This window comes from Ptychodera flava, chromosome 2 (assembly GCF_041260155.1).
Source record: "Ptychodera flava strain L36383 chromosome 2, AS_Pfla_20210202, whole genome shotgun sequence".
Taxonomy (NCBI): Eukaryota; Metazoa; Hemichordata; class Enteropneusta; family Ptychoderidae; genus Ptychodera; species Ptychodera flava.
Window position 1 is genome coordinate 12711028 of NC_091929.1, and position 26202 is coordinate 12737229.

General features: G+C 37.4%; 2 protein-coding genes across 2 annotated transcripts in view; both read left to right on the forward strand.

Moving 5' to 3' along the window:
• Nucleotides 1-13738: 13738 nt before the first annotated feature.
• Nucleotides 13739-22889, forward strand: LOC139149018 (uncharacterized). The gene is made up of 6 exons (XM_070720509.1): nt 13739-13815; nt 17899-17953; nt 18372-18494; nt 19871-19993; nt 21368-21489; nt 22863-22889. Exons 1-6 carry the CDS (start codon nt 13807-13809, stop codon nt 22887-22889), a joined length of 459 nt encoding a protein of 152 aa, XP_070576610.1. The 5' UTR covers nt 13739-13806.
• LOC139114804 (uncharacterized) overlaps nt 21347-26202 on the forward strand; it is a 29845-nt gene continuing 24989 nt past the window's right edge. Inside the window, exons 1-2 of the mRNA XM_070676741.1 lie at nt 21347-21480; nt 22863-22976. Coding sequence (XP_070532842.1) covers nt 22964-22976 — 13 coding nt within the window. The 5' untranslated portion in view covers nt 21347-21480; nt 22863-22963. The remainder of the gene's footprint in view (nt 21481-22862; nt 22977-26202) is intronic.

A 26202-nucleotide genomic window follows, 5' to 3' on the forward strand; every position in this document is an offset into this window, starting at 1 on the left:
AGTTTTCCATTGAAATTGTTAAGCATTTAGAAAGGGTTTGAACAGAGTTTTGTTCTGAATGTGTGTTCGACTCCTGCCGTCGGGAGGTTGATCAGTACCGTTACTGTTACCATGGAGTAATATTTATAGTTTTGAAGTACGGTTTTACTATTTTATATGTAGACCCTGATATTTGACACAATATAGTAATATACAGAAGTTGTTTGTTACATTATATGACTGTGTGTTGGTTCCTCATTTCATGCCCCATGCTGTGTAGCCCTGCGTACAGGTGTGTGCACGTGTGCTCCCAGCATTATATGGCCTCTACCAAAGCCCTGCAATGGTCTTTGAACAGACTTGAGGTCTCTGCGGCCTGGATCTGGACCGCAATGAAGACTAAAGGGTCTTTTTGGCCGAAATTCTGCTCTTTTGGGGCAAAATCTTTTCCCTGCCTACCTTTACATCCTAACCAATCCCAGAAAAGATGCGATTGACTTCTCCTAACGTCAAAAACCGCTCATTTTCTGAAACAAAACATACTCGACAAGTTGTTTACCCATGGAGATCCCCATTTTGAATCTCGCTGCAGAGACCCCAGTTATCTCCACAGACCATTGCAGGGCTGTGGTGGAGGCCGTATATACGCCAGGAACACACAGACCTGTACTCAGGGCTACACGCTCTGTTGCTGCTCTAGAGAGGTTAACACAAGTCTCGGACTTGTTGGCCCTGCTAGAGAAATAATTTGGCTGAGCTTCGGTCGGTTATTATTCTGCCGTCTCGAAACACCGGTTATACAAGCAACATTTCGGTGAAATTCCAAAGTCATTTTGTTCTCCATAACTCAATACAAACCTTTGTAAAATTTGACCCCCCCCCCTTCAATCATTTATTGTAAAATTTGACCCCCCCCCTAAAAAGCGGTTTTGTAAAAGTCAACCCCCTGATTTCCACCAACCCCCCCCCCGTAAATAACGAATTCTACATAACTGTGACGACAACTGTAACGGCTATGCAAACTGGACCTCTTGAGCGGCGCGTCCTCAACGATTGGGCCGGCGGATCCAGCTGGCTCTGTGAGCCTTGGTTGCTCGGAACACCGTTGAGGGCGGCGTGTCACCTTATCGTGGAAGCAACTCCTGAAATGGGTCAGCTGTCGAGCATGATAATTTATATGATACACTTCACGATTTAAAATGAGAGCAGTTGACCCTTAACTAAGGACAGGTTATATTGTTCTCGTTGTGCAAACAGCATTGCCATGGTGATCCGTTCGCAAATAAGCTTCAATCGAAGTTTAATTGCCCTGACAAATGATTTACAACTTCTCGAAGCAATAAAATATTGTGAAGGTCAGCCCTTTCTCACTCAAGTTTCTACAAATGTGGCAGATCAGAAAAACGAACCTGCAAGGCTTAAAAATTATTTCTCATTTGAGGTACCTAAAAGCTTTCAGTCAAATGTACATTAGCTACCTTAACCATTTATATATGCTTTTCCCCTCGAAGTCGTTTAGGTGAAGTGTGTTGTACGACAAACGACTGGCAAGTCTCGGATAACTTAAATGTAAAGCATACTGTACCTCTGGATAGAGAATTGCTGCGATGGAATCGTTGACGATGACGTCACTGTGCTTCATTGTAGGAACCTACAGATAAATAACATAAACGTATTTCCGGCACGTTTTATTCTGGGTTTCTTTAAGCAGCTTTAAGCAGCTTGTTCCTGTAACCGCTCAAGCCCTTCTCCTCCAACGCAAGCATCACCCTCCAGCATGGGCTACTTCCAGAACCACAGTACAGAAAAAATTCGGATACCATTTCAGCTGTCTCTGACCTGACCTCTGTGCTTTGAAGTGGCGCGTAGACTGTAGCCTGATGTGGGAGCAAATGGTCGCGGTCTCATTGACATAGTGGCGTGATTCTTGTAATACCATTGTACAACGCAAGTCTGATAAGAACTTAGGCGTAATAAATCACACGACAGAATCTCTAAACAGTCTCTGCCAAGGTAGTACTGTGACCGCGCATCAAGTTACTGTGCAATGCTGCTGCAGTGTAACTATATTGACCATATTTCTGAGGGTCTGTGCTACAACTGTGTGAATTTGGCATAAATACTGATCATCATTCAGGATTCAAGTGCTGTAGGGTACTTTTGAAAGTTTCCAATAACGACAGAAATATTAATTTTTTATCAAGAACATTCAGAATCATAAATTTACCAATAACAGGGACTGTAATAATGCCATTGTACGAATTTGGCAGGGAATTTGGCATGGAAACTAGTTATCATTCAAGATTCGAGTGCAGTAGGGTACTTGTGTAAGTATACACTAATGACAAAAATATTACATTTATCAAAAGTATTCATAATCATAAATTTATTAATTTTTAACACTCTCGCTATGACTGATAATGCCTTATGGCCCTGTGAATCATCTGGCCAAATATTTATTCTCAAATCCCCTCCCCAAATTCATCCTGCCGGCTCCCAAGTTTTTGTTAGTGTAATCTTTTCGTCATATACATGAGTCAGTATTTTCATACTCTCCATAACACGTATTTGTTCCACAAAGAGTATTAAACCGCCATATAACACATTCATATCAAGAGCATCTTTTAATATATTTTCTAATATTTTAGTTTGTCCACAAGATACAGTGCCTCGCTCTTTGTGTATAAAACACTTGTAGGAAATAATTTGAATGTTTATGTATTGCAGTTGAGCTGAAACCCGACTTTGGTTTAATCGCGTCAAGAATGACAATTTCTCCACATATCCTATCCAAAGTGTGATTTTCCGATGACAAATGAGCGCACAGGCACTCCTTAGCTGGGTAGTCTGCTAAATAGATCGATTTTCGGCTCGATCTATCGATCCCGTAGTCGATATGCCCGCCACTGCAACCTAAATGTAGTTAGCAGATTACCCAGCTAAGGAGCGCCTGTGTTTCGCAGCCACGATGATGATGACATTATCATCCTATAAATGCAATCTAGAATGAACATGTCCCGGGGTTTACCCCTACCTGGGGACAGGTATCACTCCCTGGGTATAACCTTCTAAGTTCGAACCAAAAAGCTCAAACTATGTACATTTTGGCGAAGTCCATGAATCAAAACTTTACATTTTCTTACAAAATTAGTCAAGATGCTGGCTGATTTGCGATCAAACGTGACAGTTGCCAGAGTCAAAAACAGGGGTCAAAAGTTTAAACATCAGTAACATTTTCTTTGATATATCAAAGTAGCTCTCTCTCTCTCTCTCTCTCTCTCTCTCTCTCTCTCTCTCTCTCTCTCTCTCTCTCTCTCATGTTCAATACTTCTTCAAAAACATCTTACTACCGTTTCTATACGTTTACATGCCAATGACTTTTGCCGGCCAAAGTCTTGTCATCACATGCACTCTTCCTGTGAACCTCGTCTTGGACTTCATCGTGATGAAAGCAAACCTCGCATCTTATATTAAAGGGACAAAGTCACTCTTTTATACGTTTTTGTGATTTGAAGAATGCAGTCAGTCGGGGTATCATCAAAATAAAGTTAATGCATCACTTAGAAAGTGTCAAGAACTACACCTTTACTGAATTCAAGGAGATGACTTTTTTGAACGCCCCATGAAACGAACGACTTCTATTTCAACTTGGTTACCAATGACATATAAATATTGCTACTGTGGGAGTGAAAACTCCTGTACCTTTATCTAAGCTTGCATGAGTTTCAGACTTTATGTAAGAGTGTTTATAGAGCCATGCATTGTGAGAGTTTAGGTGCAATAATTGTAGCCCTGGTGGGACTGGGCTACAATTATTGCAGCTGGGTGAGAATTGTACTCTGAACTTTACAAGAGCCCATAAAGTGTTTCTCTAGCATATTTTTGATCCTGTCTAGCTGCAAGCATAGCAGAAGTTGTTTACCGGTTACCAGTATTTCAGCGTAGTAAAATGGCCCTATTCATATCAAGACATTACATGTCGAAGGCCAAGTGGGGACTTAAGTCTTAATCAGCTCCCTTCTTATGTCGAGATTGGATTGTGACATTAAACATGTCCTGTAGCTGTGAAAGATCAGCTGGTTATGAAGAGGGTGGTGTCTGAATGGTCGTCGAATGATGGCAGCGGCTTTTGACATCATTTTAGATACCACAAAAGTATGACTGTATTTTCATGCGTTGTACTTTAAAAGAAAAAAACACTAATTTCTTAGAATGTTGCTAGTCCATATCGTAAAGAGTATCACAATATTCCCGCTATTGCGCAGCACTCTACCCTAAAGGAAATAAAGTGCACAATATTTTTCTCACACGTGAGCAAGTAATGTTGCTTAATAATAATAATAATAATAATAATAATAATAATAATATAATAATAAGTTATTATAAAAGCGTCAATATCCAAAATAACAGTGATCAAGGACGCTGAAATCAATTTACACATCACAATAAGCAATGCGTGCAATGCGTCATAGATGAAAGGTTTGCTGTAAGACAGATCTCTGACACATGAGGTATCAGTGTGAGACGAGAGTCAAGGATGGCGCCCAGGTTTTTAGCCTAATAGAGAACATGAATTTTAGCATCTCCAACACAAGTTTCTGTAATATTTCTCTCTGATGGCCTATCCGAGGAGAAAATTGCAAATTCTGTTTTATCATCGTTTAAAGTGAGAAAATCTGTAGACATCCAGAGTCTGACATCTGAAATGCAATTTTCCAAGATTTTAAATCATTCTAATGGCATTATCCCTTGTGAAAGAGAAAACTGTTGAATCATCAGCATAAAAACTATAAAGACATCCATGACTGGCGACTAATTTGCCGAATGGAGAGGTATAAACATTGAAAAGAATGGGACCTATCATTGATCCCTGAGGTACGCCAGTATCAAGTGGACGAAATGATGATTGAGTGGAATTTATAAGAACACATTGACTTCTATTTGAAAGATATGATTCAAACAATTTAAATGCATCAACCAGAAAGACCAAATCGATCTAATAGAATAGTGCACTAAGATCTTTTGCATACTCCACGTGCTTGGATTGAACTTGGAACGAAACGTGCAAACAATCCCCCTTTGATTCTGTCTATAATACACGCGTCTTTATTTCGTGACAGTTAGCCTTCGGATTGGCTTTAAGTGGTCTATTCAAGGCCATGTAGCTGTCACTTTGGTGATTGTTTTCACCATTTCATTGTCAACTGCAAGTTCTTGTTTGACATTCCAAAGCATGAGAAGAAACCCACTAACTGAATTGTCATCACAGCATCTCTTAATGTAAGATGCGCCAATTATTGTTAACATTTTATTTCTACTGAACACCAGAATTCACTTGTTAAAAATTACAATGCAGTCTATCATCTACAGGCTGAGTTGACAAGCAGAATACTGTTTATCTAAATATGCTTCGATGAGTAGAAAATTAAACAGACAAATACAGTAGAAGCATTTACAGCTACTGGTCCTTTACATAATATTGTTTCTCTCTCTGATTTGATAAGAAGAGATATACGGTATCTGATGGGACATAACTCTATTGTTGTCTGTCCCCCTGTCCCCCTCTCTCTCTGTAAATATCAAACCAAACTCAAGAGGATTTAAAAATGAAAATATGATCAGTAACGTTCCTTTAATTTGGTTCAACTTTTAATCGTTAACGAATTAGTGAAAACAACGATAAAGAATTTAGTCAAGAGATTGTGAGGGCTGTTTTGTAACCTCGTAGAAATTGGGTTTAACGTTTTTTATTAGAGGATGTTATTGAAAGTTTATGCTATGATCTTTTATGAAACTATCGGAGTTCATTTTGGTGCGCAGTCTCCCATTGCGTGCCAAGTCAAAGTTAAAATTGAATTCACCTATTATCTGCAGGAAATGTAATGAGATATAGTGGGAAAAGCGTTGAAAAGCTTTATTTAAAGTCAAAGAAATGTACAAATAGGGGTCTAATTAAGAGAAAATACACGATTTATCATAAAGTTAAGCAATAACCCTAGCTGCAGGCGGCGCGGGTCATTGCCATTATAATGTATCAACATGTGTGTCGCTGTCGTGTCCCCTCGTCACTTTGAGCCATAAATAACGAGACCGAGCATTTTTATACGTGAGGATTACATTGACAACACACGCACACACCTGGTATCAAACAACAATGCTCGCAGTGCCTGGCACAAACGGCTCTTGGCAGTGGACCAAATCATGATAATCTTGCGCATGTTTTGAATTTATGAGGGAGCCGTCATTATTTACGGACTGGGGGAAAGAGTTGAAGGTATTTGATCGAAAAACTACGAAATTTCGAGTAGCCACCGCTATCCAGGATGAATTGTACCCCCCCCCCCCCCCGCTAACCAGGATGAATTTAAGTAACCCCCTCTCTAACTCAAAAGTTTTGACCGACCCCCCACTTAGATTAGTTAATTCTGATACATGTATTAGTAAAATTTACATAAATACATCAATAGTAAAGACCTTTATAATCATTATGTATACCCTGCTAGATTATCATCGGTTATCTCATGACGGTTAAAAAAGGTGAAACCGACAAAATGAAATTCAGAGTGACGACAAAATACAGATATAAAAGCTCACGTATGACCAGTACCAGTACCAATTGCAACAATATAGTATTGTTTAACTGGGATTTCATTAGGATATCTGACTGGGCAGAAGTTGAAAGTACAGGGGGGAGAACCCGCGAGAGGCTGAGGGGGAAGTGTCAGAGGGGAAAGACCCTATCTTGCTTGGAAAGTTTTGAGAAATTGATGTGTGCGATGGTCGAAGTCTCGTGCAATCTGAGAGGTGTTTTTAATTTGTTTGATTTTTACTATGCAAAACTGTTAGTACATCCAAAGGGGGAGATCAAGGGAGGGGTCTCCCCTCTAGTATCAACAATTTTGAGAAAGTGATGTATGTAAATATGCAATCTGAGAGGTAATTTAATTTATTTTGCATTCGGTAAAATTGTTTAAAAATGACATTGAACACTGTTAATTTCATTACATTTTTTGCATGATCAGTGTTTGGGTCACAATTTTCAACAACCAAACAATAACAGCACATTTACAAAAACAGTTCTCATTTCGCCAGATATTAAAGACCAAAGAATATGCAGGAATGAAAGATCTGTGACCTTCTTGTGTCATTTCTCGGGCTGCCATCTTCTGAAGAAAAGTCTGAATATGGTATGGTTAAATGTTAAAATGATTTTTGAACTGAATTCATGTATGTTTCTGTGTTAATAAAGATAAATTCACAACCGATTACATTTGTCCTATATCCTGTGAAAAATGTGAGAAATTGATGTATGCAATGGTGCGGCCTGATGCAATCTGAGATGTGTTTTCGATTTGTCTGTTAGAACATCCAAAGGGGGAGAGCACGAGAGGGGGTTGCCCCTGTCGTATCGAAAATTTAGAGAAAATGATGAGTGAAATGGTGCAGTCTGAGAGGTGTTTCTATTTATTTCGGAAAAAAACTTGAGTAACCCCTTTCTTCCTATCCACATTTTGAGCAACCCACTTTAAGTTTTCAATTTTTGAGTGACCCCTTTTCACATTCATCCGACTCCCAGGCCGTAAATAATGACGCTCTCTAACATCATTGAAGTTGCACACAGCTCTCTAATGGAATGGGAAACCGGTGTACACATCTGTATGGATTATTCTAGAAGACTTCACCTACAGAAATAACTGGTATGACGATAGGCCTAGATACAGTCATACATTTGCGTATTATTTTGATATACGCAACAACACGATGTTGATTAATCAAGCTCACAAACAAACGAAACGAGGTACAGTCAGGCACAGTATAGTAAACACGATTGGAACTAATTTGGGATAATTGGATGGTGAATTGATGTCTGTTTAATCTGCAAATGTAAGCTCATTTGCTGTTGTTTTTAAGTTACTCGATTTTATGAGTAATTTGTAATATCATACATGCTATGCCTGTATTGCCATTCTTCTATTGTTCAGACGGTCCTGATATGAGCCCATATTTTAACTAGTGAAAATACGAATTATATTTTCACTGTAACCGAACTACTTACAGCGACGCGGACGTGTGACCTTCGCTGTATATGCATGACCTTCGTTGGTATATGTACACGTATATAAAACAGCTGAGCGAATAAGACAAATGACAATCCGAAACGTCATTATGATTATGGTCAAAATTCTGTTGTTTGCAGTCAGTTCATGGGCATTGCCCTTAGGCACAAGTACAGTTGTACCAAAAACATACAAACAAACGTATTGAATTTTGAAATTTTGTATAATTTCGTCCCGTGGCGGTGCACGGTGCAGTGTTTTCGTGTCGTCTGCGCTGCTGAATATTTACACCATTGAAGTATCATTACACGTAAAGATATCGGTTGACAGAGCATCATGATAGAATCGGTTTACGACAAGTTTCCTGTTGATCAGGGCGGTGAATTACATCGTTTACAGTAGTAAATGAGCCACGAAAATCCAACCGCACTGAAAATACTCGCGACAGACAAGGTTGAAGGTGCACATGATATTTCCGATTCGTACCTGTCAGTTCACAGGTCATGATCGTGTCTGGTGGCACCGATGCGGTGCGGGTTTCAGATACAAAGTGCCATCTAGGGAAAGTCAAACTTTCGCTTCGGTTGTTAAAGGAAGTTTAGTTCTATATTTAGGCAAGCCAGGAAGGAAAATATACGAGCAGACGACGGAAATACCTTTGAAATGTACTTTTATTCGTACGGCAACAAAATCACGAACGAGTTACGTACGACACTACAGCTTACAGTGTACTCACTTCATGTTTTCACTAATCCGCTTACTGAGATGGTAAATTCGGCATGTTTGACGTATGGGAACATGTATAATTCTTCGAGATAAACTGACTGGTACGGGTATTATATCCACTGTATGTGCATTCATAGATGACGCAGAGCTGCTTGCTCTGTGCTCTCAGCTGTTCATACTCGATAAGAGTTTGAGCGTGGCGCGAGTATTTTGACCCGATTTTGGCGGCCTCATAACTTTCACGCAGGGATGATGTTATGTATTAAAACACGAAAACACACCCATTTTGTGGACTCCCGCCTATGTTTTACATCCACCGTCATTTTAAACTAAAAATAAATCTTCTTCAAATTGTGAAAACCTGTGTCGACATCGTAATATTTAAATTGTTTGCTGTAAAAGTGCTCCATAAACCCTCCTTTGCAGTGGAATGGCCCAATAGCGGAATAATATCAAGGAGTGATACGGTTGTCATCACTCCTTAGCAACCAACTTTTTATAAGTACAGCCTGGAAAAAGCAAGGTCGATTTCAAGTTGATTTCGTTGCTAATTTCGGAGCGTCTGTAGGAAAACAGTCATAACCAAAGCATGCATGTATGATAAAGGGGTTATTACACGAAGTTAGGGCGATACCGCGTCGTATTCTCGTGATGTGTCCGTATTTTGACTCGTTGCTGCGCAACTCGTCAAAATACGGACACATCACTCGAATACGACGCGGTATCACCCAAACTTCGTGTAATAACCCCTAAATATTGCAATATTCAGCTATAGGGTGCTTAACACTTTTGAGAAATGTGGACACTATGAAGATCTAATTATCCCAGATTAGTTCCAATTGCGTTATAAGATAATTCACGTGAATTATAAAGCCATTGAAGAGATATTAAGAATTCGCCTCTTAACTGAGCTCGGTTGAAGCTGACTATAAAGTGTTTAAATATATTTTGACTGTGATCTATAGACACGAAGGAAAAATTAATAACAATTTCAAAAAAAGATTTTAGGAAGCGGTAGAGAGAAGCTTTGACCAATGATGTCGATTAATTATTTTTGTTTGCCGCATTATCTCGCCGCACTAGAAGTCGCCTCGTATAAGGCAATGAAAAGTTAAAACTAACACACAAACACGAGCGCCGCTAAAAAGCAAGAATTTTTAGAACTTCAGTATGTTTTTTCCGTCTGTTAATTTTCGGTACATATCATTTTGTTTGATGGTTGCTTGTTTTTCGCAGAACAAACAAATATGGGGAATGCGATTGTCTATATTGAAGTTGACAAACTTAAAACCCGACGACTTTTAAAAAATGAACTTTCCCTTACACTGCGCCATCACAGTCGTGTCCTCGATTGACCCACCTTGAGTGCTCGCGTTTACCCCTTGAGATATTTTTTTCGTGGCCCCGCCATCTTTTTTGCAGTTCCGCTTTTTGTCTGTACTCGTCGCCGGACACCCGGGCACTAACGTTCATATGAACTGCACACACGCCACTCAAGTGAAATGTAAAGAACTTTGCTTTGAAGGAGTCTGACCAGGGGAATACGTATCGGATTCAGAAGCAAATTTGGACCACACTGAACGGGGCGGGTGAGTAGCCTATACCATATTCAAGGATCATCTCAAGAAATTATTCACAGATTTTACTCTGATATGTTTAAAGTTTAGGTATGTACAGATCATTAGTTATGCTCAAGTCTAATTCTAGGTTTCGAACCTAATTGCCTGCAAAGTTAGTCGTTGGTTGACACTGGTATAGGTTACTTGGAACATAACTTTTTGAGAATTTCTATCGGCGGGGTGGGGCTAGTGGTACCCATAGGAAGGTGTCACAGCCTGGCACGGGAATTTCTGACCTAAACGTCAACGGGTCACTTTTTCACGAAAAATCGCTAAACATGGGTCGATATTTCATCCGAAATAAACGTTAAATTGGGAGCGATAACTTTTAGCAAATGTCCCGTGCTTTAGAAAAACCTTTGGCACATGCAATTTGTGAAAATTCTCTAAAATTGTCAACTAAATTGGAATATACAATGGTCGATGTTTTCGACTTGTGAGGCGCACGCCCATATGAAAATATTCGGCGTACAAACCTAATCGCCCATCGCTATGCATGTACTATCCTATTTTCACTGTAGGAACATGAAAGTACAATTCTGAATAATAAATAGATCAAAAGTTGTTCTGTCGTGAGATATCAAGCTATGCATTTGTAAAAATGTTGGCCAAAATATCAGTATCGCTGATCGCAAATAACGTCATGTTTTTCTCTCATTCATTTGCATACATAAATATTTGTCCGCATTTTCCGCATAAACAACGATAATAAATCCTGCTAGTGTTACAATGGCCACTAAAAGCCACACTTATTCGTATAAATTTATAGCTCAGGCTACAAGCAACAACAACAGCCACGCATACAACAACAAAATTTGTCCTAAATTCAGGACATTCAGGATGTCTGAAAGTCGCACGCGGGCAGCTATATTTAATAACAAACCTGAAATCGCGATCAACGCTATTACAGCATTATGAAAACATGAAATCTACAGCCGTTGAGCATGGCTGTATTAAATGTTTAACCTTTGAGTGCCAAAGTCAGTTTTGCCATTACAAAATGTACAGCACAGACATTTTTTCCAGGTTCAGACATGTTTTTCAGGTGTTTTCTATAGATATTGATCAAAAACTGTATCCTATGCAAATAAGTTATTTCTATTTGGTCAAAATTTTCAAAAAAAATATTGAAAAAACTCATAAAAATTGGTCAAATGTTGCACTTAAATTTTGGTGGGAAAAATTCATACAGCATGCACTCAAAGTGTACAAATCATTATTTTAAACCGTATCATACAGGCAAAGTATGGTGTCATCAAGACTTAGTTTTGACTAGTCCTGATGTTTTACAAATTGAATAGTTTTGGCTCTAGTCATGATGTTTTACACATTTTAAATTTAAACTTTTGATGAATTATATATATGATCTACACAATCAACCAAGCTCAAAACACACACATGATAACAGGAGCTGTTTCCAGCAGTCACATGACTACATTTACATGAATTTATACTTTTCATCACAGAAGTTGAGTTTTACCAAGATCCTGATTGGTTAGAGACAGAACAATAAAGCAAGTTACAGTGGCAGCACAAGAATGGAAGGACAGGCTGAAACAGGTATTTCAAATTTTGATTTTAGCAGAGAAGTCTCACCCTTTATCTATTTTGAGGGAAAAAGTTTAAACTTCAATATGTGATATGAATTTGAAGGTACTTGTTGTGAGTTCGAATCCGATCCAATATCTAATGAATTTGTACAATGAAGCTTTTATTATATTAATTTCCATTTTCAGAGTGTCTCCATCCCCTTGTCTGTCGTTATTGATAGTTTTACCCAATGGCATATCTGTCATTTGATAAATGAAAGGAAGGGGAACTTGTTGATTAGATATTATAATTTGTGATAGCTTAGGGTAGTTTGCACCTTTAAAATGAAAGACCTAAACTTCTGTTCAGACTTTTCTCAAGCAAACTTTCGACCATTCTCTTTCAAAATCAAGAATAAAAATTGGGAGTCACCAAGCAAATTTTGGTACTAAAAAGCGATGATAACCATTATCATGTCAGAGAAAATTTCCCTTTTGGACTTTTAACACCAGAATTTCAATTTATTATGACATAATAGCAATAAACCACCTATGCAATAGGTATACCTCTTGATTTTGACCAGTTCACTCTATACTGGTACATCACTTGTGCACATATGTCATGAACTGGTCAAAGACTCATGGTATACAGTCATTGGGTGTGGTTTATTGCTGAAATATTTACCGATATTTGAATATCAAAATGACTGACATCCCTGTGTTATCTCCATGGGGAAAATAAAATTCCCAATTTTTGTAAAACTAAGCTAGTTGAAAGTCTATTTACCCCATAAGATTCAAAATAAGCGCCCACAAGTAGTATCGCCAAAAGAATGTTGTAAAAGTTTTTTATTGAGAGTCCAGATCGCCATCCCTACGGTGCATTCTACCTTTACAATATGGGGAAAGTCATGTGTGGCAGCCAGGCTTAACTACTTTTCATCCCAACATTGAAATTTCAACGTGAATGCATCAGCAACTTACATTTAATTATGTCTGCACTTAAATGGCACTCTCATAAAAGATGACTCATATCAATACTTTGTCTTTGATTAAATATTTTCCTGCAACACCTGTTTTCTCATATTTGGATGATTTTTGTTTGCATAGTTTCAACATAATGTTTGTAAATTGACATTTTGCCAAGGATTAGTGTCATGCTTGTTACAATAGATTTACTAACACTCATGTTATTTAGTTACAGTATATTTCAGCGTGTGGCATTATTTTACTAACAGTTTTCAATTGTGACTACTAGAAAGTTACAATTTTTCACTGACATACTACCAGCTAAAAAGATCTACAAATGACAAATCACAAGTGTTCACATACTAAATCTTGCTGTCATAATGATTCATAATTTCCAGGTGAACATGGACTCGCGTGAACTTGCACCCCAAGAGTCGCCTCATATTACGCAATTAAAGTTAAAAATTTACACAAACACGGGCGCCGCTAAAAAGAGAGAATTTTTTACGAATTTCAGTATCTGTATTCGTCTGTTACTTTTCGATACATATAACTGTGTTTAATTGTTGCTTGATTTTCGCAGAACAAACAAATATGGGGAGTGCGATTGTCTAGATGTTGAAGTTGACAAACAGGGCCACCATTCAATTTTAAAGTAATGGACGTTAACTAGCGCCATCACAGTCGTGTCCTCGATTGACCCCACGTTGAGTGCTCTCCTGGAGATTTTTTCATCGCGGCCAGACCATTTTTTTCATTTCTGCCTTTTTATCTGTACTCATCGCCGACACCCAAGCACTGACGTTCATGTGAACTGCACTCACACTACTCAAGTAAAATGTAAAGAATTTTGTTTTGCAGGAGTCTGACCAGGGAACTACCTTCCGGATTCAGAAGCCGACTTGAACCACACTGAACGCTAATGCAATGGGGCAGGTAATGTTTAGCCAATAATTAATACCAATTAGTAAAATCTCAGGGAGTTATGTACACTATTCACTCTGATATATTTAGGTACGTACAGATCATTAGTTATGATCACGTCTAATTCTAGTCGTTGGTTGACATTGGTATGGGTTTATACTCGGAACAGAATTTTTGTGAATTTCTAACATAAGCATTAACATTCATTATTACTCAACATACACTATCAGAGAGTGTTGTAAGGTACAGTACTCTTAGTACAAAGTGGGAAAATTACATAATTACATTACTGAATTGCATCAGTGAATGCAATAAATGCAACAATGAACATACGTGAGTAAAAAAACTTTGCAAAATACCTAATTACCAACTTTGGCAGAGTCACAAGAGGAAGCAATTGTATTTTTCAGGAAAACTGCTAATGGTCATGTACTGTAATTCATGATGTTGATGATAACAGCTTTTCTCCTGTAAACATCAGTGAATCTGTCATCTGTAATTTTACAACTATTGTATAAACGTTTCCTTCATTAGTACAGTTAGAGGCTATTTGTCATCTCCTTCATTCATATTACATCTACGACAAATTCTCTGATTTATGTGAATTTTAGGAGATTTTTCCTCTCAGCTCAATTACTAAATTGAGGTCACTAACACGAACCTTTGTATGACAACGCCTCAGGTCAAAGTTAAAAATATCATGCAAAATAATTTTCCATGGTAAAGTTTGATTTATAAACTTTGTAAGTACGTAATTTATTACCATTACCAGTCTTTCTTTTATCATTATAAAGTTGACTTATCCTGGAGTCAAAATAATCTTTCTCCAATTTCTTTTGTACACACTAAGCTGAAACTTTTATTTTACAGAAGACGACTTGAAGATATTTCTCTAATAACAACTACCTGTAGTTCTAGTAATGAAATTAATCCAACTGGATTCACATTTGATATTTTCATTAAAGCTAATAAAAGCTTTCTTAAGAGTATGGTTTTTCTGTCTCGACCAATCAGGATCTTAATAAAACTCAACTTCTGTGGTGAAAAGTATAAATTTATCATGTAAAGTCACCCAAAGCAGGAAATAGCTCTTGTTATCATTGTGTGTATTTTGAGCTTGGTCGAATATGCAGATCATAGAAAATTCATCAAATGTTTAAAAATACAATTTCTAAAACACCATGACTAGCCAAACTAATTCAATTCGTAAAACATTATGACTAGGCAAAACTAAATCTTGATGACACTATACTTTGCCTGAATGATATGGTTAAAACCATGATTTGAATTTGACTGCTATATGTAAATTTTCCCACCAAAATTTTAGTGCAACATATGACCAACTTTTATGATCTTTTTTCAATAATTTTGTTTTGATAATTTTAGACAAAATAAAAGTAACTTTCATCGGAAACAGTTTTTAACCAATAATTTTAGAAAAACCTGAAAAAATGTAAGGATCTGAAAAAAATTGTCTGTGCTGTATTTTATAACGGCAAAATTGACTTTGGCACTGATTTTTATACAGCCATGCTTGGCTGTAAATTTCATGGTTTCCACTTTTTATGGTAATTACTATTTTGGCCAACATTTTTACAAATGCATAGCTTGATATCTCACAGCATAAAATCTCATCATCTCCAGATTATTCAGAATTGTACTGATAATACATTTATGTTCATACAGTAATAATAGGATAGTATATGGTGATGGATGATGATATTGTCTCTGCGTGTGCCACACAAGTTGATAACAACTACCCCTCTATAGGGAATTTTCACCTTTATTCTAAATGCCTGTTAAGGTTTTCCTAAAGAATGGGACATTTGCTAAAATTTGATGCCCCATATTTATGAGTTTCTTCGGATGAACTATCGACTCATGTTTAGGGATTTTTTCGTGAAAAAATTACCCATTCTGGCAGAACATACATGTACAACTTTCTATGGGTATACCGCTAAAGTTACCATATAAGCTTGATGGAATCTCAGTGTAAATATCTCCAAAACAAGTACAATGATTTTCAACAAAAGTAACTGCTTGATCAAGAAAAACTTTCAAATTGGACGATCAAACCATAAAACAAGTCAAAGAATACACTTATTTAGGTACAGTTTCTACTCCAAATGGCAAGTTTAAAAATAACCAATTAAATTTAAGAAAGAAAGCAATATAGGCTTTATTCAGTATTAGAAAATCCATTTTATTAGCTCCGCTGTCAGCGACGCGGAGCTTATCAAATAGGTTGATTTTCCGTCGTCGTCCGTCGTCCGTCGTCGTCCGTCGTCGTCGTCGTCCGTCGTCGTCCGTCAACAATTGCCTTCTCCTCTGAAACCGCAAGTCCAATTGCTTTGAAATTTTATATGCAGTTCACTTAAGGTGACCTCACTTCAGTTTGAACAAATCGTGGTGAAATTTGCATATTTGTATTTTTGGGGCATTTTTTGGTGTTTTTGGTAAAAAAATCTTCTTCTCTTAAACCGCTTGTCCGATTGCTTTGAAATTTGATATGCAGTTTGCTTAGGGTGACTTCAGTCAGATTTGTTCAAATCATGGCGAAATTTGCATATTTGTATTTTTAAGGCAATTTTTGTCATTTCTGGTAAAAAAATCTTTAAAAATCTTCTTCTTCAAAACTGCCTGTCAGATAGCTTTGATATTTGGTACATAGGTCCTAGGGATGATCTATTTCGGATTTGCTCAAATTGTGCAGAAATATGCAAATTTGCATTTTTAAGGTAATTTTTGCCATTTTTGGTCAAAAAATTTATTTCTCAAAAAGTACTGGTCTGATAGTTTTGAAATTTGGTATACAGCTTTCTATCGATGAACTAAGTAATATGTGTTGAATTTCTGATGAAATCTGTAATTTTGTATTTTTGGGGCAATTTTTGCCATTTTTGGTCAAAAATGTGTATTTCCAAAACTACTCATCCGATAATGTGTATTTCCAAAACTACTCATCCGATAATGTGTATTTCCAAAACTACTCATCCGATAGCTTTGAAATTTGGTATACAGGTTCCTTCAGATTAACTAAATGATAATTATTGAAATTATGATGAAATCTGCAATTTTGTAATTTTAGGGCAATTTTACCAGTTTTGGTCAAAAAATGTGTATCTCCAAAACTACTCATCCCATAGCTTTGAAATTTGGTGTACAGGTTTCTACAGATGAACTAAGTAATAATTATTGAAATTATGATGAAATCTGCAATTTTGTAATTTTGGGGCAATTTTTGCCATTTTTGGTCAAAACATGTGTTTCTCAAAAAGTACTGGTCTGATAGCTTTGAAGTTTGGTATACAGGTTTCTACAGATGAGCTAAGTAATATATATTGAATATCTGATGAAATCTGCAATTTTGTATTTTTGGGGCAATTTTTGCCATTTTTGGTCAAAAAATGTGTATAATCAAAACTACTCATCTGATAGCTTTGAAATTCGGTATACAGGTTTCCATAGATTAACTTAATGATATTTATTGAAATAATGATGAAATCTGCAATTTTGAATATTTGGGGCAATTTTTCCTATTTGTGGTAAAAAAATGCGTTTCTCAAAAAGTACTTGTCTAACAGCTTTGAAATTTGGTATACAGGTTTCTATAGATGAACTAAATTTGATCTTTTGTAATTATGATGAAATCTGCAATTTTTATTTTTTCGGGCAATTGTTGCCATTTTTGGTCAAAAAATTTATTCTCAAAAACTACTCATCAGATAGCTTTGGTTGACATGTTCTTAGGGATGATCCTATGTGATACATTCAAAGTATGATGAAATCTTCAATTGCGTATTTTTGCAGCTTATTTTAGCCACTTTTTTCTGGCCACTGCATCGAGCTATCAAAGATTTCCACCCTTCTTCATCAACATGTGTCAAAAATAGTTATTCTCTACATAAACACAGCGGAGCTATATCGGCCGCTAGGTCGCTTGTTAAACAACGAAAAAATGGATACTCCTGCTCTCTGTATAAAATTATTTGACACATTGATTGCCTCAAATCTCTCATATGGATAAGATATTTAGGCAAGTGAAATTTCAAGTGATGATAATTTTCTTTAAAAATTTTGTACTTCATATTACAGCGTTGTTTTAGAAGCTACAGTGGCAGCACAAGAAGGGAAAGGCAGCCTGGATTCGGTATGTGAAATTCTTATTTTAGCAGAGAAATACCACCCTATAGAAATATATATTTTGAGTGAAAATGTCAAAACCTGAAAATGTGATATGAATGTGAAGGTAGACGTTGTGAGTTCGAATCTGATTGAAAATCTACTGACTTTGTACCGTGAAGCTTTATCATGGGAAAGTGTTTGTAAATGAACATTTTGCGATGGTCTAATGACATGCTTGTTACAATAGATTCACAAACACTCACGTTATTTAGTTACACTAAATGCCAGTGTGTATGGCATTATTTGATGTCAGTTTTTCAATTGTAACTGCTAAAAAGTAAAAACACTTGAATGACATACAACAAGCTACAAAGATCTAAAAATGAGAAATCACAAGTGCTCACATACTAAAGCATACTGTCATCATGTTTCATAATTTCTAGGTGAACACGCGATACCTGGTGCTGTAAGGAGAATATGTGCTGATACAGAAGAGCAAGCCAAAACGTCTGGAGGATCGCTGCCAACTACATCTACAGCTACAAGGAGCCAAACAGGTACTACAGGTACACTTTCCATGGGCTTTTCCGCCTCCATTAGTACAAAAGGGAGCTAATGTACTTATTGAATCTATGAAATATATGTCAGTACATTGCCCCTATATTTACTCTCGATGCTCGCGTGTTAAAGTTTAGGATTGGTGTGAACTTTAATATCAACTCTCAACCAATGTAGTTTCTACCATCACGGTGGGGCCGGTAGCACTGACATACCACAGACATTTTATTAAATGCATAACACAAGGTTCTGTGCAAAAAAATACAAAATGACAAATAAAGTTCACTCAAATAAATGAAGTACATTGCAAATATTTCTACCTATCTGTTTGTACTGAATTGAAATTCTTAGATTTACAATATGTTTAACTAAAAGCTTTTACAATCTGAATTCAGAGATAAACATAACAACTTTAAAACCAGATATGAACTGAAAATGTTCTTGTGTTTCAGTGTATGTTGTACTTGTCTGAATAATTCATACTTTTCTCTGACATTAATGCCACTAGTTTGCGACTTCATGACAATTATTATAATCAATATCACGAGCAAAATTCATAATGTATAGCTTCAACTGAAAAAATCTTACAGCCGCCGTTCTCAATCCTAGGTTCGCGCATTAGTGGGTGGTCCACCCTGTCAACATAGTATCGATTTTATTGTTTTGGGGCAAAAACAGCTATATTAGTAGATTTACAAACATAAGCTATTCACGTAGAACGACGATGAGCACATTTGGCATGAGGTGTTTTCACTACACTCGATGCGTTCGAGTTACAGATTTCACTGATTCCAACAGTGTGTCGCTTGGCACTGGAAGAAGACAGTGTCCTCGACCCACAAAATTACCACTACAAGTCAATATACTGGTATGCAAAAAAAAACACGATCTGCATCGCTCGAATCTCTGAAATTTTTAAAACTAATATGTTTTAATTAAATTTGGAAATATCGGTCATGCCCTTGCCTCTCTTTAAGGAATATAGCAACTTATTATGTCTGTCACTAAAATTGCAGACTCATAAAAGAAGATACATTTCATTATTTGCTTTAATTAAAAATTTTCTTGCAATACCTGGTTTTCGTATTGTGATAATTTTGTTTGCATAGTTCAACATGTTTTTATGTGTGGGAAAGTGTTTGTAAATGAACATTTTGCCATGGTCTAAAGACAAGCTTGTTACAATAGATTCACAAACACTCACGTTATTTAGTTACACTAAATGCCAGTGTGTATGGCATTATTTGATGTCAGTTTTTCAATTGTAACTGCTAAAAAGTAAAAACACTTGAATGACATACAACAAGCTACAAAGATCTAAAAATGAGAAATCACAAGTGCTCACATACTAAAGCATACTGTCATCATGTTTCATAATTTCTAGGTGAACACGCGATACCTGGTGCTGTAAGGAGAATATGTGCTGATACAGAAGAGCAAGCCAAAACGTCTGGAGGATCGCTGCCAACTACATCTACAGCTACAAGGAGCCAAACAGGTACTAAAGGTACACTTTCCATGGGCTTTTCCGCCTCCATTAGTACAAAAGGGAGCTAATGTACTTATTGAATCTATGAAATATATGTCAGTACATTGCCCCTATATTTACTCTCGATGCTCGGCGTAAAAGTTTAGGATTGGTGTGAACTTTAATATCAACTCTCAACCAATGTAGTTTCTACCATCACGGTGGGGCCGGTAGCACTGACATACCACAGACATTTTATTAAATGCATAACACAAGGTTCTGTGCAAAAAAATACAAAATGACAAATAAAGTTCACCCGAATAAATGAAATACATTGCAAATATGTCTACCTATCTGTTTGTAATGAATTGAAATTCTTGTTTAACTCAAAAAGCTTTTACAATCTGAATTCAGAGATAAACATCACAACTTTAAAACCAGATATGAACTGAAAATGTTCTTGTGTTTCAGTGTATGTTTTACTTGTCTGAATAGTTGATACTTTTCTCTGACATTAATGCCACTAGTTTGCGACTTCATGACAATTATCATGATCAATATCACGAGCAAAATTCATAATGTATAGCTTCAACTGAAAAAATCTTAAAGCCACCGTTCTCAATCCCAGGTTCGCGCATTAGTGGGTGGTCCACGCTTTCAACATAGTATCGTTTCATTGTTTTGCGTCAAACGCCGCTGTATTAGTAGATTTACAAACATAAGCTATTCACGTAGAACGACGATGAGCACATTTTGGCATGAGGTGTTTTCACTATACTCGATGCGTTCGAGTTACAGATTTCACTGATTCCAACAGTGTGTCGCTTGGCACCGGAAGAAGACAGTGTCCTCGACCCACAACATTACCACAACAAGTCAATATACTGGTATTCAAAAAAAAACACGATCTGCGTCGCTCGAATCTCTGAAATTTTTAAAACTAATATGTTTTTTATTAAATTTGGAAATATCGGTCATGCCCTTGCCTCTCTTTAAGGAATATAGCAACTTATATTTAATTATGTCTGTCACTAAAATTGCAGACTCATAAAAGAAGATACGTTTCAGTTATTTGCTTTAATTAAAAATTTTCTTCCAATACCTGGTTTCTCGTATTGTGATAATTTTGTTTGCATAGTTCAACATGTTTTTATGTGTGGGAAAGTGTTTGTAAATGAACATTTTGCCATGGTCTAAAGACATGCTTGTTACAATAGATTCACAAACACTCACGTTATTTAGTTACACTAAATGCCAGTGTGTATGGCATTATTTGATGTCAGTTTTTCAATTGTAACTGCTAAAAAGTAAAAACACTTGAATGACATACAACAAGCTACAAAGATCTAAAAATGAGAAATCACAAGTGCTCACATACTAAAGCATACTGTCATCATGTTTCATAATTTCTAGGTGAACACGCGATACCTGGTGCTGTAAGGAGAATATGTGCTGATACAGAAGAGCAAGCCAAAACGTCTGGAGGATCGCTGCAACTACATCTACAGCTACAAGGAGCCAAACAGGTACTACAGGTACACTTTCCATGGGCTTTTCCGCCTCCATTAGTACAAAAGGGAGCTAATGTACTTATTGAATCTATGAAATATATGTCAGTACATTGCCCCTATATTTACTCTCGATGCTCGCGTGTTAAAGTTTAGGATTGGTGTGAACTTTAATATCAACTCTCAACCAATGTAGTTTCTACCATCACGGTGGGGCCGGTAGCACTGACATACCACAGACATTTTATTAAATGCATAACACAAGGTTCTGTGCAAAAAAATACAAAATGACAAATAAAGTTCACCCGAATAATGAAATACATTGCAAATATGTCTACCTATCTGTTTGTAATGAATTGAAATTCTTGTTTAACTCAAAAAGCTTTTACAATCTGAATTCAGAGATAAACATAACAACTTTAAAACCAGATATGAACTGAAAATGTTCTTGTGTTTCAGTGTATGTTGTACTTGTCTGAATAGTTGATACTTTTCTCTGACATTAATGCCACTAGTTTGCGACTTCATGACAATTATCATGATCAATATCACGAGCAAAATTCATAATGTATAGCTTCAACTGAAAAAATCTTAAAGCCACCGTTCTCAATCCCAGGTTCGCGCATTAGTGGGTGGTCCACGCTTTCAACATAGTATCGTTTTCATTGTTTTGCGTCAAACGCCGCTGTATTAGTAGATTTACAAACATAAGCTATTCACGTAGAACGACGATGAGCACATTTTGGCATGAGGTGTTTTCACTATACTCGATGCGTTCGAGTTACAGATTTCACTGATTCCAACAGTGTGTCGCTTGGCACCGGAAGAAGACAGTGTCCTCGACCCACAACATTACCACAACAAGTCAATATACTGATATACAAAAAAACACGATCTGCGTCGCTCAAATCTCTGAAATTTTTAAAACTAATATGTTTTTTATTAAATTTGGAAATATCGGTCATGCCCTTGCCTCTCTTTAAGGAATATAGCAACTTATATTTAATTATGTCTGTCACTAAAATTGCAGACTCATAAAAGAAGATACGTTTCAGTTATTTGCTTTAATTAAAAATTTTCTTCCAATACCTGGTTTCTCGTATTGTGATAATTTTGTTTGCATAGTTCAACATGTTTTTATGTGTGGGAAAGTGTTTGTAAATGAACATTTTGCCATGGTCTAAAGACATGCTTGTTACAATAGATTCACAAACACTCACGTTATTTAGTTACACTAAATGCCAGTGTGTATGGCATTATTTGATGTCAGTTTTTCAATTGTAACTGCTAAAAAGTAAAAACACTTGAATGACATACAACAAGCTACAAAGATCTAAAAATGAGAAATCACAAGTGCTCACATACTAAAGCATACTGTCATCATGTTTCATAATTTCTAGGTGAACACGCGATACCTGGTGCTGTAAGGAGAATATGTGCTGATACAAAAGAGCAAGCCAAAACGTCTGGAGGATCACTGCCAACTACATCCACAATTACAATGAGCCAAACAGGTACTACAGTATACTTTTACACTGCAAATTCTTCTGGATTGAAATTTCAGAACATTGTCTAGTATTTATTCCAATTAGGTTTGCGGGCAAACTTATGTGTCTTTGAGCATGAAATACTGGTTAATACCTTAACCAGAAAACTTATGGTTTGTGAAAGGCACTGACCAGAGGCGAAATTAATGGTTTGTATTCCACGCGACAAGATCACTGTGCAAAAATTGGTCATCATTGGTTTGTTGACAAACTAAACCTATTCTATGATCTGGCGGGAATTTATTCCATTTTGAAATAGAGGTTATTATCCACTGCAGCGGTTGATTTTTTGACCGTTTTTCATGACATGCGGGATTGCCCCCTGGTTTGAAAATATAACAAGTGGCGCCACACTCGCAAAGTGCGAATAAAACTCATTTGGCGATTTTTTATTTGATAGTCATTATATAGCCATGCATGCGAATTTTCGACCCGAAAAACGGTTTGGTTGGATCGATCACTCAATTGCGACCGCCTTTCTGCACTGTTACTTCGGGTTCTGGAAGCGACCCGAGTACTCCGTTCAGAATGGTATTAGAAGGCAAGGGTGAGCAAATACCCTACCCAGAGCTCACTGGCTAGCAGATTTTACCGCCGAGCAAGTAGTTTTTGGTGCCTACAAGCCCGACGGGCTAGCGTAGTTTAGGAGAGTGGGGTCATTCGGCATCAAATGCCATGGAGTACTATGAGAACTGTATTGCCTCACGAAAGCACAAAGCAAACACAGAGACGGTTTCCGAGCCCAACAAAACTGACAAAAAGTCTTCATCAAGGTTTGAATTCAAAGAGCGTATCCAGTTCCAGGATGAAGACAACGTAGCTCTGAGAAAATATAGTTTGAATTTAATCTCGGAAAAAAGACAAACCATCAGTACGATTTAGCGTCAAGCGTTTACGTCAAAATTCAACTGATGTGGGTCTAGTACATGTATCATGCAGCGCAGTGAGAGCAGCATACGAAATTGCAGACCTTTCAAAGATCAAAATGAAAACAATGGCAGCAATATTGGTTGTATCACACTTAAATTTTTCGAATAAAAAAATTCTTCATGTGGATCGTGCTGTGAGAGATGTGCCAAAAGAGTAAATAAACTTCTGTCGCGACGCTTAGATAGTAGACTGGCATGGCTAGCCAGCTATGGCGGATATGAGAATAGAAGGATTCTTCTATTAGGGAAGAGGGACCGAGGAATAGAAGTATCGCACTGAAGTGTGGCTTTACTTGCAGTTCCGTCACTTGAGCTTCCGCTCTGCATTATCTTGGCCCCTTTCATTACTGTTTTTCATCAATAAAGTAATGTTATCACACGTAATGAGTTTGTAAACCTTCCTCAAATTTGCTCACCCCTTTCAAGAAATAATCTCGTTATCCTGGCCCTCCATGCTTACAAACCTTATGCAAGTTACACCACGGGCATTCTGTTGTTCTTACATGGTGTGTAGGCCTAATCTTTTGAACATCATTTCGGATTTTAGTTTCTGTTGGCGCTGGAGAACTTACATCGTGATTTAAAAATAATAGCCTCAACAGAAATGAGGTATCATTAATACAAAAGGGAATAGAAACAGTCGCATTCTGCAGGTTCACCCAATCCCAATCGATTATTCTTTCTCTCACACCCACCCGGTCATTCTGCACCGCGGCATGCACGGCAACATGCACGGCAGAGTTCTTACCGAGAAGCGCGTATTCGAAGTGCGGCGAAGAATGACGATGGTACGTTGCTATGACTGCCGTAGCCTGTACATGAGCGCGGTGGCTGGAAGGGAACGTGCACGATTGCGCACATAGGGTCATATTTTAAGCGGCAATACTTGCCACGTTTGCATGTCATTTCCAAGTTACACACTCAGTTACACAACATGTTTAACTTTCAAGTTTCTCGACCTTCGTTCATGCCATGGACGGAGGGGCGGAGGCACGAATATGTAAAGAGGGTAAGAGGTCAATACGTAGCCCAGTTTGCTTTCCACTGTTTGATACTTTTACCCCTGAAATCATCATGAGAAAATGTTCATATTTACGATAATGAGTGTCTACGTTCAGGTGTGAATAAGATGGAGAAAAAATAGTGGTAATGATGATACTTTATATTTTTGATCGGCCATGTGTGGGAGCGTCTCATAACCTTTGACCCTGAATCCGCTCTCATAAACATGATAAAGTACAAGTGCGATGAAACGCGCGCCTTTCACTTGTTACTTCACTTGCGGATGCCTCAACATGGGACGCAGGGCAGTAACTGTGTTCTTCAAGACTATCCGCCCGCCCTTTGTACCCGGTATACGGTGAAGACAATGGCCAACTCTGGACCAAAAGCCCGCCTGACGCTAACATGTCACAGGAAGAGCTTCAGCTGCATCTAAAGACTAAAGGACAACCGTTTCCCACAGACATCTTGAAAATTCTCAACGGTAAGTTACGATCGCGATCGTCCGACCTCCATGACAAGGCCCCACGGTCTTATTTACAGTGTTCTCACTCTTGTTTCCTTAAATGTTGGATGTTTCATCATTTTATCGTCAAGGCATGGGCAACTTGCAGCTGAACTTAATTGGGACTACAACATGATCTTAAACGTCTTTGAATCTGCTGTTATACACACATTTCATGTCACCGTTTTACATACATTGTGTAGCAGGAGGCCTTGACTAAGGTAATTCTGTGAAGGAATTCATACATCATTTCACCACCACAGTATAGACAGACAGAGAGAAGATAAGTCACGTTTTTATGAGATACTAATTCATTTTGCCAAAAATTATCGTGTAGGTATATGTTTATGTTGGTAGAAGGCAAACAAAAATCAAATTCAACCTCGGCTAAACTTCAACTAGAGGGATTTACCCGCCAAAATTCTTTTTCGCAGCGCTTGTGGTATCAAGTTACGATTGGGTTCGCATAAATGGTGTGCCGTGTGTTTGATTTTCAAACGTCATTGCTATACTATACGTTTTACTATTTTCACGGCAGGAAATTTTCTGCGCAGAAATTTCTGCGCAGCGTAAAAACTTATAAGGTGATTATTCCTCAACAATTTCAGCTCTGCGGTCAGTAATGCAGAGCTGGGAAGTGCTGAGAAATGTATGGTAGAACATACGAAACCCTCTCATCTGCTCATCACACAGATGTCCCTTGTTTACACTTCATTCTAATTCAGTCTCGCAAGAAAGTCATTTGTCCGTCTTACTT

Bases quoted from the DNA above. Each gene is read 5' to 3' on its own strand.
- LOC139149018 (XM_070720509.1), top strand. The intron at 17,954-18,371 runs GTATGTGAAATT...CATAATTTCTAG, and splicing joins GGAAAGGCAGCCTGGATTCG to GTGAACACGCGATACCTGGT. The intron at 18,495-19,870 runs GTACACTTTCCA...CATAATTTCTAG, and splicing joins GAGCCAAACAGGTACTACAG to GTGAACACGCGATACCTGGT.